We start from the raw sequence: 16675 nt of genomic DNA on the forward strand, positions 1-16675 counted from the left end.
GTGTGAGAGAGAGAGAGAGAGAGAGAGAGAGAGATTGGTGTGTGTGTGTGTGTGTGTGTGTGTGTGTGTGAGAGAGAGAGAGAGAGAGAGAGAGAGAGAGAGAGAGAGAGAGAGAGAGAGAGAGAGAGAGAGAGAGAGAGGGAGAATGAGAGATTGGGTATACAAGTTAAGAATGGTGTATCTGTCAAATGACAAGTGCATTCTCAAGGGTAATAATAAAAAGTATTACAACTGAAGACATAGTTTGTACAAGAAAGTACAGATTATATGTCTGTATATGATAGAATCCTAGTGTTAGCAAGGAAAATACAGAGGGATAACAGAGAAGATAGAAAAAGAAAATGTTCTTTCAAAAGACAAATGCTTGCTCAAGGAAACGGCAGAACCATTTTACAAAAAAAGAAATTATGCATCATGCCATAATGCTATAGGATCGAGATCTGCATATGAAAATACACAGAAATGTGAAAGTTCCTGCCTGGTATGCCATGCTGTCTAAAACATTGCTTTCCAGGCAGGAAGTAATGCTGGTCCCTGGCACAAAAATGTGCCTGGTGTATTAGTGTCAAGGTTAGGTATGCCAGCCAGTCTGTGGATGGTTTTTAAGGTGGTTTTCCATCAGCCTCAGCGAATACGGGCTTTTTCCTCTTTTTCTGCCTCAGTTACACTATGTTGGTGATCAATGCGCAAACACTTTCTCATGTACGCATACACCATAATTACTCCACCACGCAAACATAGGGTTTACACTTGTATGGTGTAAAACATTCCAGAGGGGGTCAACTGGGTGCTGAACTGCACAATAACGCTGGATTTGGTGTGGGGCGGCAGCAGGGTGAGGGGTGAGTGGACTGCTGAAGCCTGTTGTGGGTTTGTGTATGACTGTGGGCTACAGCGGGGATGAATCCTTGCCATTTTTTCTATGTCCCCAATTCCATACTTTACAATACAAGGTGAAAGAGCAGATAATGGTGACAAGAGAAGTAGAATCTGTGAAGGATAAGAGTAGGTTCAAGAGTAATCCAAGTAGCAGCAGAGAAGTTGAAATGCATCAAACAAGATTCCAAAGATTACATAGTGTAGTAAAGGAAGGTTAAAAGTGTAAGGAAAATGGTAGACAGGCACCTTATCAAAAGGGGAGGAAATGGGAGCCAATAAGAGAAGATTCAGTAGGGGACTAGGGAAAGCTCAAAGTAGCAATATGTGACATTCAAAGAGAAGGGGTACTGGTATATAGAAGGACTAGAGGGCATATGCAGATTTTAGGTCAGATATTAAAAGGATAGAGAGAGAGAGAGAGAGAGAGAGAGAGAGAGAGAGAGAGAGAGAGAGAGAGAGAGAGAGAACACATGAGTTAGGAATGGAGTATATGGGTATAGGAGCTAGGAATGGTGTATTTACCAGTTGATAATTGCATTATCAGGGGTAAGAATAAAAGGTATTACAGCTGAAGACACATGTCATACAGGACGGTAGAGATTATATGTCTGTATATGGGAGAGTCCTAGAGTTAGCAAGGTAAAGAGATAACAGAGAAGTGAGAAAAAGAGAATATTCTTTCAAAAGTTAAATGCATGCTTAAGGAAATGGCAGAACCATTTTACATAAAAAGAAATTATGTGTCATGCCAGAACATAGAGATCTCATTCCATAGTGCTAGACCATCAAGATCTGTACACGGAAATGGACAGAATGGTGGAAGAGCAGATAATAGGTGAACAGGGTAGTAGAATGTGTGGAGGATAAGGGTAGGTTCAATAGGTAACCGTGTAGCAACAGAGAAGATGACATGCATCAAACAAGATCCCAAAGTCTAGGTGATGTACGAAAGAAAAGTTAAAGGTGTCAGGAAAAAGGTAGGCAGACCATTTGCCAAAAGGGGAGGAAATGGGAGACAGTTAGAGAAGAATCAGTAAAGGACTAGTGGATGCTCAAAGTAGCAATATATGGAAATGAAGGAGAACTAGATAGCATATGTAGATTTTAGGTGAGACAGAAAGAGAGAGACAGTGGGAGGAGGAGAGGGGTATAGAGTGAGAGCAGATAGAGAGAGAGAGTCAGAGAGAAAGAGAGAGAGAGAGAGAGAGAGAGAGAGAGAGAGAGAGAGAGAGAGAGAGGGAAAATGTAGAGAATACAGAACAGGAATGAATTATTTGTCAAATGATTCTCAATGGTAAGAATAACTGACTTAACAGCTAAAAGCAGAAATCATACAAGAAAGCAGAGACTTGATGTCTGTATATGGGTTATCTAGATATAGATGGAGGTGTAAGTGGGAAGAGAGAATAAGATAAAATTTTTCCAAAGGCAAGTGGATGCTCAAGATAATGGCAGCAACCATTTTCCATGAAAAGAAATTATGTATTGTGCAAGAACATAAAGATCACGCGCCATAATGCTTGATGGCCAGAGCTATACATGGAATTAGACATAGAGATGGAAAAGAGGAGAATAGGGCCCAAGAGAAGAAGAATCTGTGAAGGATAAGGGCATGCTCAAGACTAGATCATATGTCACTGGAGAAGCTGACATGCATCAAACAAGATCAGAAAGATTACATGGTGTAATAAAGAAAAGTTAAATGTGTTAGGAAGTGGTATACAAAACTGTGAAAAGAAGAGGAGAATGTAGTTAATCTCTTAAAATGTAAGAACACTCTCATGTTGAAATAGTTGTAACAGTTTGACATCAATAAACAACAATTACATTAACTGAAAGTATGAAGGTTATATGTCATAATACAAAATGACCCAGGTTTTAATGAAGATGAGAGAGGTTGACAAAAGGCAAGAGGACTCGAAAAATGATAAATAATATCAGTTTAAAGATAACTAGAAGCTAAAGAGTAACAATATGTGGAAGGAATGTATATGGCATACATTGTACTGGTATCTAACAAGATTGCATTTTTGAATATTAAGAATAAGGGGGAAGAGGTGTCAGCCCAGAGTTACGCAAAGGGAATAAAAGTTGAAGAAGGGGAGATAGCTAGAGTAGAATCTGAATCAAAATAAGAACATTTTCAAAAGAAAGAGGGCAATAATTTTACAGAAAAACAAGGTAGATATAAAAACAAAATATAGATATTATATGCCATAGCTGAGGATGATCTAGGTATAGACACACAGAGAGATAATTGAAAGTGAAGAGAACTGTAGACGAGAAGGACTAGAACAATTAGGTTCTAGGGAAGATTAATGTATTCCATACCAGTATCTGATTATAAAACATAAGGTATGCTTTAAAGAAGAACATGAGATTTAGGTACCATAAGATAGGTGGGGTCCAGGTTTGAAGACTGAAGAAACATGACTATGAAAGGAAACATAAGAGGAGACAAGAATGAAGGATCTGTCAAATGCTAAGATAATTCTCTAAGGTAATAATGAATGACATTATAGCTGAATGCACATATCAACCAATAAATTATGAAGTACATGTCTGTAATGGGAGAATTTAACAGTTAGCAGGAGACACACAAAGGGGTAAAAGAGAAGAGAAGTAATGCACAGGACAAACGAGAATAACCTGATAAAAGACAAGTGCATTCTCAAGGGAATGGCAGCAACTGTTGACACAAAAAAGAAGACATCTATCATGGAACAACATAGAGATCACATGCCATAATGCTTGATGATCTAGATTTGGATGTGGCAGCAGACAGGTGCATATTAAGATTAGAAACATACAATGAGAAAGAAGGTCATACAAGAAACAAGGAAAAGTATTTCATGTAGTAGTAAAGAATGTACCAGCTGCAGGAACGTAGGGAGTATGGCATGTGTCACAAAACAGGGTGATCCAGATCTTAGACATGAAAGGAAATCAAGAGTTAAAGAAAGAGGAATGGAAACTTAACAGAAGCATCTGTCTAAAGACAAGAGGCAATAAGAGCAGACAAAAAGTAAGAATGTGTCAAATCATGCCAAATAACAATAAAAAATAACATTATAGAAGGAGGCACACATCAAACAAGCAATTAGCAATTAGATATGTGTATATGGGAAAATACTGGGGTTAGCAAAAGGTAGATAAAAGAGTAAAAGAAAAAGCAGAGGGCAGGGGAGTGAAATAGGGAAGGACATCTATATGCTCAAGGAGATGGTAATGATAGTCTGACACAAAGAAGAAGGCATGTGTCAAACAAAAACATGGATATCGCTTGCCATACTGAAGTATGATCTAGCTTTGGGTATAGGATTAGACAGAAGGTTGGAAAAGTAGAGAATATGAAACAAGGAGAAAACCATGAGTCAAAGTACTAGTTTATGCTTAACATACTAAAATGGAAAAGAAACATACTAAACAAGAACACAAATATTTGACTGTTTGTTAAAGGATGGTCCAAATACAACAACTTAGGCATAATACCATCTGCCATAATACAGGGTAATCCAGGTTTTAGTCAATAGTGAGACAAGGAGTAAAAGCCAAGAGTACTGGAAACAAAAGCAGAAGTATATGACTAAAGACAAGGATATGCTCAAGAATAACAACACAGATGTATAGAAGTAGAGCTGAAGGTATATACTGGACCTAATAAGAATTTAATCAATAGTTAAAAATATGTAGATCAATATGTTCCTGCATGTACAGGTAAAGCTACAAAAGAAATAAAAAAAGGTACATTAAAAGAGTGGAATTTGTTAAAGGAAAGAGGAACATCAATATGGTAAAAATGAAGGTAGATGTGAAACATAACATAGAAAATATATGACATAATTCATAAGTTCTAGGTTTAGACACACAAACAGACAGTTTACTAAAAGGGAAAGGAATGGGAGACAATGAGAAAAGAAGCATTAGAAGTCAAGTGCATGTTTAAGAATAGCAATGTATGGCAATAAAAGAAAAGTGATACTGGTACATAACAAAAAAACTAGATAGTATATATAGATTTTACATGAGACAGAAAGAGAGAGAGAGGAGGGAGGGGGGGAGGGGAGAGGGATGGGAGCCAAGGGAGAGAGAGATACGTAGAGAGAGGGAGAGATGAAAATGTAGAGAAGGTGGAACAGAAATGAAGTATTTGTCAGATGATAAGTGGGTTCTTAACAGTACAAATAACAGGCTTTGTAGTTGAAGGCATAAATCTTTCAATAAAGTCAAGATTAAATGTCTGTATATGGAAGAAACCTAGGTTTAGCAGATACAGATAGAGGTGTAAAAGGGAAGAGAGAAGAAGAGAAAATACTATCAATAGGCAAGTGCATGCTCAAGGAAAGGGCAGTAACCATTTTAAATGAAAAGAAATTACGTATCATGCAGGAACATAGATATCACATGCCATGATGCTAGGTGGTCAAGAACTGTACATGGAAATAGACAGAAGGGTAGAAAAGAGGTGAATAAGACCAAGATAAGAAGAATCTGTGAAGGATAAAGGCATGTTCAAGGATACATCATACAACAGTGGAAAAGGTGTCATGCATCAAACAATATCACAAAGACTAAATGGTGTTGTAAAGAAAGGTTAAAGGTTTTGGGCAAAAGGTAGGCAAAAAAAGTAAAATGAAGAAAAGAAAGAAGTGAATTTCTTAGAAGATCTGCATAGCCTCAGAAACAGTTTGACATCATTCAAGACAAATTATATTAATCATCAATATAGAGACTGCATGTCACATTACAAAATTATCCAGCTGTTACCAAAAGGGGAGAGATGGTGGTTAAAGGGAAGAGGGTTGGGAACATGCATAAAAGTATCAATCAAAAGATAAATAGAAGTTGAAGAGTATGAATGTATGAAAGGAAGATAGAAGGCATACAGTGTATTGATATTTAACAAGAACACACTTACCAGAAATAAGAATTAGAAGGAAGATGTGTCAGCACAAAGGTACACAAGGGGTATAAATAACAAAGAACAGGAGATAAGTAGGGTAGAATTTCTTGCAAGATAAGAACATTTTCAAAAGACAGGGACTACAATCTGACAAAAAACAAGGTAGCCTTTGTGGAAAAACAAAATATTTATATAACATTTCATAAGGTATGGTCTGGGTGTAGACACATGGACAGATAACTGAAAAATGGAAAGAATTGTAGACAAGAAGTGGAGGATCAATCAGGGACTAGAGCTAGTTAAAGTAACCCATAACAATATCTGATAATAAAATGGAAGGTATGGATTAAAGAACAACATGGAGATTATATGACATAACATAATTGGGCTCCACATTTCAAGACTAAAGGAACAGAGGTGTGAAAGAGAATTAAAAGGAGACAAGAATTAGGATTCGGTCAAATGATGTAGGCATACTCAGTGGTATTAATAAATAACATTATAACAGAAGGCACACATCAATCTAGAAATTATATATTAGATGTATATATTTGGGTGTATACTGGGATTATCAGGAGGCAGATAAAGGGGTAACAGAAAAGAAAAGGAAAAAAGGGAAAAACTGAAATGCAGGCTCAAGGGGGTGGGTGCAACTATTTGACACAAGAAAGAAGGCAAGTAGGAAGTGAAAGATATTATGCACATGCCATAATGAACCATGATATCACCCTCAACATGGGATTTGATTGATGGTTGGAAAAAGGGAAAATGGGAAACAAGAAGAAACATATCTATCAAGACCACGTGCATATTCAAAAGCAATACCATACAGCAAGGTAAAAGAAGACATAAGTCAAACAAGAAAACAAAGATCTGATGGTACATTAAAGAATGAAGCAGGTGCAAGAACTTAGGAATTTTGGCACTTTTCAGAATGCAAGATGATCCAGGTTTTAGCCAAATGGCACACAAAGGAGAGAAAAGCAAGAGGATTGGAAACATAAGCAGAAGTATGTGTCCTCATATAAGGGCTTTCTCACTCACTCACTTACTCACTCGTTGGTCATACTGGACTTGAGAGTCCACTACTGCTGCAAAGTATTTTCGCCATCTGTCCCTGTCTTGGGCCATTTCCTTCAATTCACCTTCAATACCTAGGCTCCTCAAATCAGCCTTCACATTGCCCTCCCATCTATGCCTCGATCTCGCCACAGAACATTTTCCCTCTAAGTGCCCTACCAGTACTCTGTGCGCTTACCTGCCCTCATCCATTCGAGCTACGTGACCTGCCCATTGCAGCCTACATGATTTAATAATACTGATTATGTCAGGGCTTGAATAGAGTTTGTGAACCTCTTCATTATAAAGTTTTCACTACTCTCTGCTAATGTCATCCCTTTTTGCTCCAAAAGTTTTCCTCAAAATTTTGTTTTCAAACACTGAAATGGCTTTTCTGCACAGTGAGAGACAAAGTTTCACAACCATACAGCGTAACTGGTAGAATAATAGTTTTATATATTCTAATCTTTAAATCCCTACACAATATCCGTGATGAAGGTAATCTATTCAGTGAGAAGTAGCACACATTTCCTGCCCAGAATCTCTTCTTCAGTTCAGATTCAATCTCATATCTCAAAGTGATACTTAAATGTGTTCACTTTTTTGAACAGCATGTCTCCAACTCCTAACATTTCCTGATCTACTGCTGTTGGCTTTCTAGTAGTAACCAGTATTTAGTTTTGTCTTCACTTATCCTTAGACCTACATCTTCACTAGCCTCGATTAATGCATTTGCATTTGCTGTTACAGATTCTTTCCTAGCACTTAAGATTTTTAGATCAGCTCAGGGCAACAATATATGAATTTAGACCTAAATATAGTTACTGTATCTAACAAGAATGTAATCATTTTAGAAGTGTGTAGGAGAACAGCTTGTTAGCACAGATATAGATGAAGGCAAGGGTGAAATATGAAGAATAGATTGGAGGGGTGAAATTTCTTAATAAACAGAAATGTTCTCAAAGGAATGAGACATTACAAGTTTCATAACAATACAGTGTATGTCAAAATAAAACATTGGCATTACATGCATATTTGTTGCTGATCTAGCATTATACACAGAGATATATAACTGCAGAAGAAGAGAACAGAAGACAAGAAGAGACAGATTCTAATAAGGACAGGAGCATGCTCAAGAATAAGAATATATGATAATAAAACAGAGTACTCCATCAAATAAGTACATACAAATCACACCCTGTAATGTAGGGTGTTTCCAGGTTTCAGGACAGAGATAGAGAGAGAGAGAAATAGAGAGAGAGAGAGAGAGAGAGAGAGAGAGAGAGAGAGAGAGAGACAGACAGAGAGAGAGAGAGAGGAGACAATAATTAATAATGACAGATCCTTCAAATGATGAAGGCATGCTCAAAGGAAATAATATATAATATTTGATATTTTTGTAGAAGTGATTTATCAAACAAAAAAGAGATATGAGCTGACTGTATATGGGAGAATCCTGGATTAGTTAGAAGTGGATAAAGGAATGACAGGGGAAGAAGAGAGAACAGGTACATAGACATCACATGTAGTACACTAGATGATACTAGTCCCGATGTGGAAAAAGTTTGACAGATGTGAGAGAACAGAATAGGAGACAAGAAGAGAAGGATTGGCTAAGGGCAAGTGCATGTTCAAGAGGAGCATGAATATAACAATGGATATAAAACATTTATCTAACATGAACACAAAGATTTGTTGCTGTGATAAATAATGGCCCAGATGTTAGTAAAGGGGTAGACTGAAGGTCAAAACAAAGAAAGAGAGCATTAGATGAGAAAAAACGAATCTACTTGGATCAGAACATACTCAAATTTAAGGGGCAGCAGCAGCCTTGCAACCAGGAACCAGGTATGTAAGATTCATGCACAGAACAGGATGATCTAGGTGTTATTAAGGAGAAAAGCAGTGTATACAAGGTACAAGAACTAGAGACAATAAAATATGGATCTACCAAAAGAGGACATACTCAAGAGTATCAAAATATGCAAGTAGAACAGAAGGTATATATTTAACTGTATATTAGATGCTAAGTAGCTTAATTCAGCTGGTATAAGGAATCAACACAGAGATAGGCAAAGAGGTGAAAGAAGAATAGGAAATTTTAGTAAAAATTAAGGATATTCTTGAAGAGAATGGGGGCAAGAATGTGACAATATAGAAGAAAGTAAATACCAATAAAAAGCAGACATTGGTTGCCTTAATACAAGGGCATTCAGGGGTTTGCAATGAGGGGTCAGAGAAGAGAAGAAGAGAGGATAAAAAACATGAGCATAGGCTATTTCATTCTCAAGCATGATAATTGAGTAGGAAGCATACATAAAATGCATATAGATATGAAGGGTAATGTCATGCTACTACTATGATATAGTGTTATTTAAATAAAAGGAAACTATTAATGAAATATAACTGGAATTGGTACGAAACATAAAATTGAGAGCAAAAGGGTGACAATAAGAAACAGGGAAGAGAGCAATGAAATTAATGAATAATAGCTAATAACAAATGGGAGACACAATAAAGTAAACAGAATGCAACTAAAAAAGATGCTTGTCAGTTAAAATTAAAGAAAGCTGTAGGATGGTGATAACTTGTCAGAATAAATATTCAGCATGCAAGGAAAGGAAGGATGACTGGATTTTAACACTAGGGAACGTCAAAGAATGTAACTCATAGTATAGTGGACAATAAATACATATGTCTCTAATGAAAAAGGTGGAACATGGAGCAGAGAGGCTGTGTGAAATTACCCACAAAACAAACTGTGAACTAAGATTTAACTGGACTGTGAAAAAAATATGAAACATAAAAAAACAGTAATGTTGAACTCTACATTGTGGTCAAAATGGTATGGCATAAAAAAGACATTTAGCCAATGGAGTATGTTATTTAGCATTCCGGAAGATTAAGCTGCGGTACTAAATACAGGGAAATAGTGAGTATGGAACTCACAGGGGATAGCAGAAATGAGAGAGTGGCAAATGAAGCATAATCCATCCACAATAGCGTATTGAGAACAGGCATAAAAAAGTATAGAATAAATTTCTGGGTCTGAAGTTGGAATAGCGTTTGAACAGACAAAATATAAAGTTTTGGATGAAGGATTTTCGGAAAGGAAGTAGGTAAATAATGTAGGTAATGCAAATTTTTGCAGAAATTTGTGGAACAATTACAAAGGGAAGTGATGTATGTTTTATGCTGGATCTCATATTCAATAGGAGAAAATAACTTTTACAATATAGCTTTCAGCACAATAGAAAAAGAAAGCAAAGAAGATAGTTATGACAAGTGGGCATACAGGAAGCAAAACAATGTGATGGACATCATAAAAAATGCAAAACAAAAAAGTATCAACAAGGAGGTAAAATAAGTCACATGCAAGAAATTAAATAATGAAATAAATTATGAACATCATGGACAATAATTAAAACTCATTACATTGTGGCCAAGAAAGCAAACATAGTAGTTACAGAAGAGGAAGAAATAATCTAAAAAACACAGGAAAAGTCTTGGAACAGAGAGGTCTAGAGTTTTGACTATATTCAGAAAATAAGATTTGAAAAAATCTGCAAGGGGCACATTCTGTCAGCAGAGGAAATGAGAAATGAGCTATATAACAGGTATCAGTGAAGATTAGTGAAAAATCCTTTGAAATAAGTGATCATATGAGATACTGGAGATTTAAAAACCAGCAGCAGTTTGAGGATGTGTGTTGCTTTGTACACTACTTTCACAGAGAATAGTGTATTCAAAGTACGTGTTAAATTCTGAACATTGAACTAAATACAATTACTAATGGATTTTTAGCATTTAAGTTATGTAGGGGACATATTTCAAAATGCACAAGATGACACTTGTGTAAGGCAATTTGCAAACAAGTGACTTGTTTTATTAATGGATATACCTACTTTATTATTGTATCATTTGACCATTCATCATGCCTATAGGTTCTCCTTTGCAGTGGTATCTCAAAATACTAAGCTTTCATGTGTAAAAGTAAGACATATATACGTTTTTTATGCTCAAATTTATAATCCTCTAGGGCTATTAACCAGGGGCAAACCACGTAACTTTGCACATTAAGGTGAAAAATGTTGTATCAGAAGCCTGACAGCAAATTGGTGTCATTAATTGTTATGCTGTGGTTTTAACTATAAGTTTATACATAGTGAGTCTCAGTGAGCTAGTGGGTAGGCAAGGCCAAATTGCAGCATTTCAGTGACATGTTAGTATTCAATGTGACAACAAATGTGGCTATTCTTTCTTTTTTTCTGTAGGGTTAGCTATAGTAGCCTGCAGTACATCTTGCTTCCCTGCAAAATAGCTGCTACAGAATACATGTACAGACAGTTTGCATGCATGCTTTCGTCATCAGAGGCATAAAAGTGTAAGGAAGTAGAAAAGAAAATGCAGACAAGAGAGAGATGGGTATATTGCAGAGATATGAAAAATAAATGAGTGAGAATCATTGTGTGACTTGTAAGATAGCTTTTCAGTGTAAGATAATCTAGAACACAGAAGAAATAAGATGATGGTGTGGAAGCCAAAACACAGGGTGAACAGAAAAAACAGAGAAGAAGGACTAGAAAATGGAGAACAAGCAGTGTAGGAAATGAACTAGTAAAAATAAGAGGTACTCTTGGGAAACATTGAGGAGTAATCATATTATAACAAACATCAGAGAAGAAATGGAAAACGAACTACCATACAGATAAAGTTTGGGGATGAATAAAAGAGAGAAATGAACAAAATGAAAATATGATAATGAAGGAAAGACAAAAGAATTAGATATGAGCGTGCCTAAAAGAAATAGACATTGTAATATGGAAGAATGAAAGTTGATTCTAGATGAGCAGTAAAAGGGAAATTAAATGAGAACAGTTTTGGTTTCATTCTACATTGAAATAGAACGATAACCACAAAATTACACATAGCAAAAAAGTATGTATTGTGTCACTGTTCACTAATTAATAGAAAGCTATTCTTGTGGAAGATCATATGTGAAAAATAAGGGCCTCAGGGAGGAGGAACTAAAAATTTAAAACAACTTAAAGCTCACTGTATTATTTTGGGGAGAAATCATATTAATCATGGTAGGAAATGATGATTACTAATCCTGATCAAGGTACTGAAGAAGGTACTGATATACATTAATAAAACAACTGACAACTGCACTCAATTTACTTTCACTGCACAATCTGAATCTCTGCCATATGCACATAATACCAAAAATGTATAAGAGGGTAGTAGCAGAATGATTAACAACTTAGTATCACAGACATTTGTCACAATGAAGGGTGAAAGAAAAGAAAGTGGGTTATTAGTTGTGAGAATGGTGATAATCATAACACAGGGAGGTATCAACATAACTAATAAGGTTGTTGTATCACAGAAGATATTTGCAAGGATCTAAAGAAACAGTTAAAGTAACACGCATTAAACCTAATACAAATTAGAAAGACCAATGGTAATGACAATACAGCTTGTTGCTCCATGATAATACCATAAAATCATAAGGTAGCTAACATTAAGCAGCAAATATTGATTATGTGGCTAGTAATCTCATATTAAAAAAAGCAGGTACGATCATTGACAATATAAAGAAAAAAAAACATATCAGTCAGACAGAAGAACTGTAAAACATAACTAGGTCTATTAAAATATGTAAGCTGCAATGATGGAACACATTTTATACCTTTTGTTAACAGATACAGACTGAAATTAGAACAAAAAGATTCCATACACCATATGCAGTGCCCAGTTTTGCTGGCTGTTGAATAACAGCAACAACAAGAGCAAATAGGACAAGAGGACAAGAGCAATACATCAGATTTACATTAAACAAGAAACAGGAACACTGAATGTAATATTAATGATGTAGTGTATAAAGAAGACGAAGGTGATTTCAGAATATAAAGAATCTAGTCTAACTTTCATTTTCATCAGTAAACAGGAACAGAAATTGTGCAGATGCATTATTGTTGCATACAGAAATTTAGCAGTAACCGATATATACCATTTCCAAATTATAGCATTCCTCAAAACTTTCTGTTATCTTATCCTATATAAATTCTGTCCAAATAAATTTACTTTTAATGATATGTATAAAATGTAATAATTTTTGGGTAACAGAGGTTCTGTTAAGACCACTTCCATGGAAATTTGCCTGTTGCTCTAACATGTTTGGAAATGAATGAACATAGCAGACGTGCCAGCATATGAGTGCTTACACAAGGGAAAACCGATCATGTCCAATTTTCATTTCATTTGTTTGTGTTACTGTTCCTTGATACAGAAATATAAATTAAACTACAGTGTCAGAGTTGGTAACAAATTCATATCACAGAAAGTAGTGCTTGTAACAAACTGAAAGTAAACAGTGACATAGAACTGGAACCCCAGCAAATTTTCATTTTTCTGAAAATGTTTCTGTTATACTGAATCACTTAAACCTTTACTTGCTTTCTTAGACTTTCTTGGAATAGCTGATTGATGCTACATTTTCAGGTTTCCAGTTGAGTTAGAAGTTCCAATTTTACACATAATATTTCAACAATTAAATTTATTGTCTTCTTTGAGTACTGTGAAGGATGATCTCATGTAAGTATCATGGAATAAAAGCTTGTATGCAGAAAAAATTCTTATGAAAGAGAATTTTGGATACAGTCTCAAATGTGGCAGAAAACAGAGGTGCAACAGCAACAATACCTCATGGTCTGCTTGGAAAACAGGTTATAAGTGCATGTAAGATCACTGCTAGCAGCACCTAAAGAAGACAATGAAATTGTAGCAAAAACTGATTTAATATCTTCCCAACAAAACTCAAAAATATATTATCAAAACTTGTTATTTTCTCCTTGAAAAACGCAGAGTTCAGAACTTAGATGTCATGTGAAACTGAAAGTAATGGACTATGTGGACTATAGACACACTGTTTCTTCTTCACACACCTACTAGCTTTAAATATAAACATTTTCTGTTCAAGCAGATTTTGTGTTATTCAATTGTCACTAAAAATAATTTGATTCTGATACCCTACTACTAATAACTACCTATTACTATAAAAATAAATCATTTATATTGAACAATAAGGAACTTTCTCTGAGTATTATAAAGGTCACTTGACTGCAAAAGGATATGAGTAGGCCTAATTGATGGAAGTATCATTTCAGTCACTGAACTCACTTAATTACTTTTATATCTGCACACTACTGATTATTTAAAAACTTATGAAAAATTATTCAGATAGTACAGTACAGAAAATATAGGAACTTAAGCAGAGAGATAGAAACTATGCTAATATATTTGTGTAAAAGAAAATTATGCTACTACATACTGCAAACTGTAGTGGAAAATCTTTTTGGAGCTACAGAGCTAAAGAAAGGAGCAACAATTGAACAGTCTATTGTAAATGTAACATATTGTCATGCAACCTATAAACACAGCAAGGAAATTTCTAATTGTTTCATGAAACGTGTTCCACTGTCACATTTTTTCTGTCTATTCACACAGGTTGAAAAAGCTTGAAACATAAATGACTGAAGTACAAACTAATGACTCTATGATAACTGACAAAACCATTCTAAAAAGTATACTTGTATGCTACTTCTTGAAGCAGTGTAACAGAAAAAAGGTTATCCATATGCAGTGAACATTAGTACAAGTATTTTGGTTAAAACACAAATAATAACAAATTTGTGTTAGATACAGAAACAAAAAGAAGTTAAATTAGTAGTTGAGTGTTGTCTGGACTGATGAAATCCACTCGTGACACAATGAAACAAGACAACATTAAGAAAAAATTTTTGAACACTTACAACACCACAATACCCTGGTTTCCCATTGGAAAAAAAGTAACAAGGAATTGAAAGATAAGGAACAGAAAGAATACACATACAGTACAGCATTACAACTTACCATCTAAAGTATGCTCCAATCACAAGAAGGAAGAAAGAAGGGTGCACAAGCTTCTTCCTCTACATAATGTTAAAAAAAAGGAAAACTTTATCTACAGAAGCTATAAGAACAGAACCCAGGAAAATAATATCTACAAATCAGTTATGTTAGTGATAGAATTATGTACAATGAAAAAGATAATGATATGGTAATTTGAATTTGAAATAAAAAAATTTATACAACTCATAGAACCAAGAGCTTTATTTGTACTTGAAGGTAAAAAAAAGAAAAAATCAAAATACAGGAGACAGAAGAAAGAAATTACACCAGAAGGTAAATGTTAACAAAACACAACACATTCATGTGATAGTACATCCCGTGTTGCCAAAACAGTGTCCTTTTGACGATACGTGTAGTCCACCACAGAGCCGACAGTGAAAGTAGTATTAGCAGGGACATGCGTAGTGTGAGGTTGTGATAAGTTGAAGTGCATTCCATGCAGTCAGCTGAAGGCCCAGGAGGTGGAGACCCGACTAGAATTTTGTAGTCTATTGAATTCTCTCTCTCTTTCTCTTAGTACAACGTATTTGACACTATCACAGATTAGGAACAATATTTGATCTCATCAGAGGGTTTCCAGCTAAGTATTTAGTACAAAATATTTTAATGACATTTAGCTTTCACTTACAGTTGAAATGAGTGGATTCACCCTTTAAACTGTGAGTGAGAGTTTTAGAAGCCTCTAGTTTTGTGCAGTAAGCACAGGACAGATTGATGTGGCAGTGATAATGTACAATATTTCTGCCAAACAGGAAACGGAATGTGGCACAGGATGGGAAGAAACGTATGACAGTTCTGTTCATAAAAGCATTGAGCAGATTGGGCAGATATAATAATCTGTGCAACTGCTGTATTAAATTTGCCTAGTCAACATTCCCTCAATAGTTGCTTGGGATCAATTTTTAACAATAACAATGACAGAGATTTAACTGACGCCAATATATTGTGACCTTGTTTAACTGGCTGGCACAAAAATAAGCAAGAATAAAATGGAATATGGTAACTAGGGCCTGAGATTTTTATCCTGTGTGTGTAGTTAGTAGATTATATCACATGTCAAATAAGAAGAATGGACAGAGATGTAGATTTTTATAAAAGAATTTAGCGCATTCTTCGAAGGATTGCCTTTGCCAGAAGTTTTCAATCATTCGATTTTATCTGATAAATATACTAAAGCACACAAAGAAGTAGTGACGTGAGTGAAGTGAAATGTGGGCTTGCCGACCAGTGCCACTTTCCGTTTCCCTAGAACGGCCACTTGCCGTTCCTATTTCTTGGCAAGCCTGAAGGCAGAGAAACTGACGGTGTTGGGCAGCAGTTCCCCAGAGTCCCGCCAGAGAGAAGCGCAGTCACCAACGTTCATCTCGAGCAGCAGTGTGTGTGCACCGCCGCCAGGGCCTGTATGGACCACGTCATCCCAGGATCCGCCCCCAGACTGACGCCTCTTCAGCGACAACCTGGACAGCCAGACAGAAAACCAGCCACTCAGCAGGGCCGTAGTACCACCAGCAAGCTTAACCAACGTCTGAACCCTTACTGATTAAGTAATACGAAAGTTTCCAATACTACTGAAGACCATAGTGAACTTCTGTAGCTCTTGACATGAAACTTCATTCATAGCATGCGAAAACTTCACTTGAGGAGGCTTCACTAAAGTGTTCGCTAAACCGATGAAAAGATCTCTCAGATGCTAGATGAGATCCAACAGAAAACGTGAAGGACACTATCTGATCAAAAGTATCTGGACAGCTGTTCGTGGTGCGTCCACCTTTCGCCTTAATGATGGTTGGAACTCTGCTGGAGACTCTTTCAGTGTGTCTGAATGTTTGTGGACGAGTAGCAGCTCATTCTTCCTCTAGATACGAAGCCAGAAAGTAGTGA

The 16675-nt window shown here is 35.9% G+C and overlaps 1 protein-coding gene across 1 annotated transcript in view; it reads right to left on the bottom strand.

The window, feature by feature from the left end:
• Positions 1–14977: 14977 nt before the first annotated feature.
• The window catches only part of LOC126325085 (uncharacterized), a 29141-nt gene continuing 27443 nt past the window's right edge, over positions 14978–16675 (bottom strand). The window contains exon 3 of the mRNA XM_049995143.1: positions 14978–16251. Coding sequence (XP_049851100.1) covers positions 16062–16251 — 190 coding nt within the window. The 3' untranslated portion in view covers positions 14978–16061. The remainder of the gene's footprint in view (positions 16252–16675) is intronic.

This window comes from Schistocerca gregaria, chromosome 2 (genome assembly GCF_023897955.1).
Source record: "Schistocerca gregaria isolate iqSchGreg1 chromosome 2, iqSchGreg1.2, whole genome shotgun sequence".
NCBI classification, from domain to species: domain Eukaryota; kingdom Metazoa; phylum Arthropoda; class Insecta; order Orthoptera; family Acrididae; genus Schistocerca; species Schistocerca gregaria.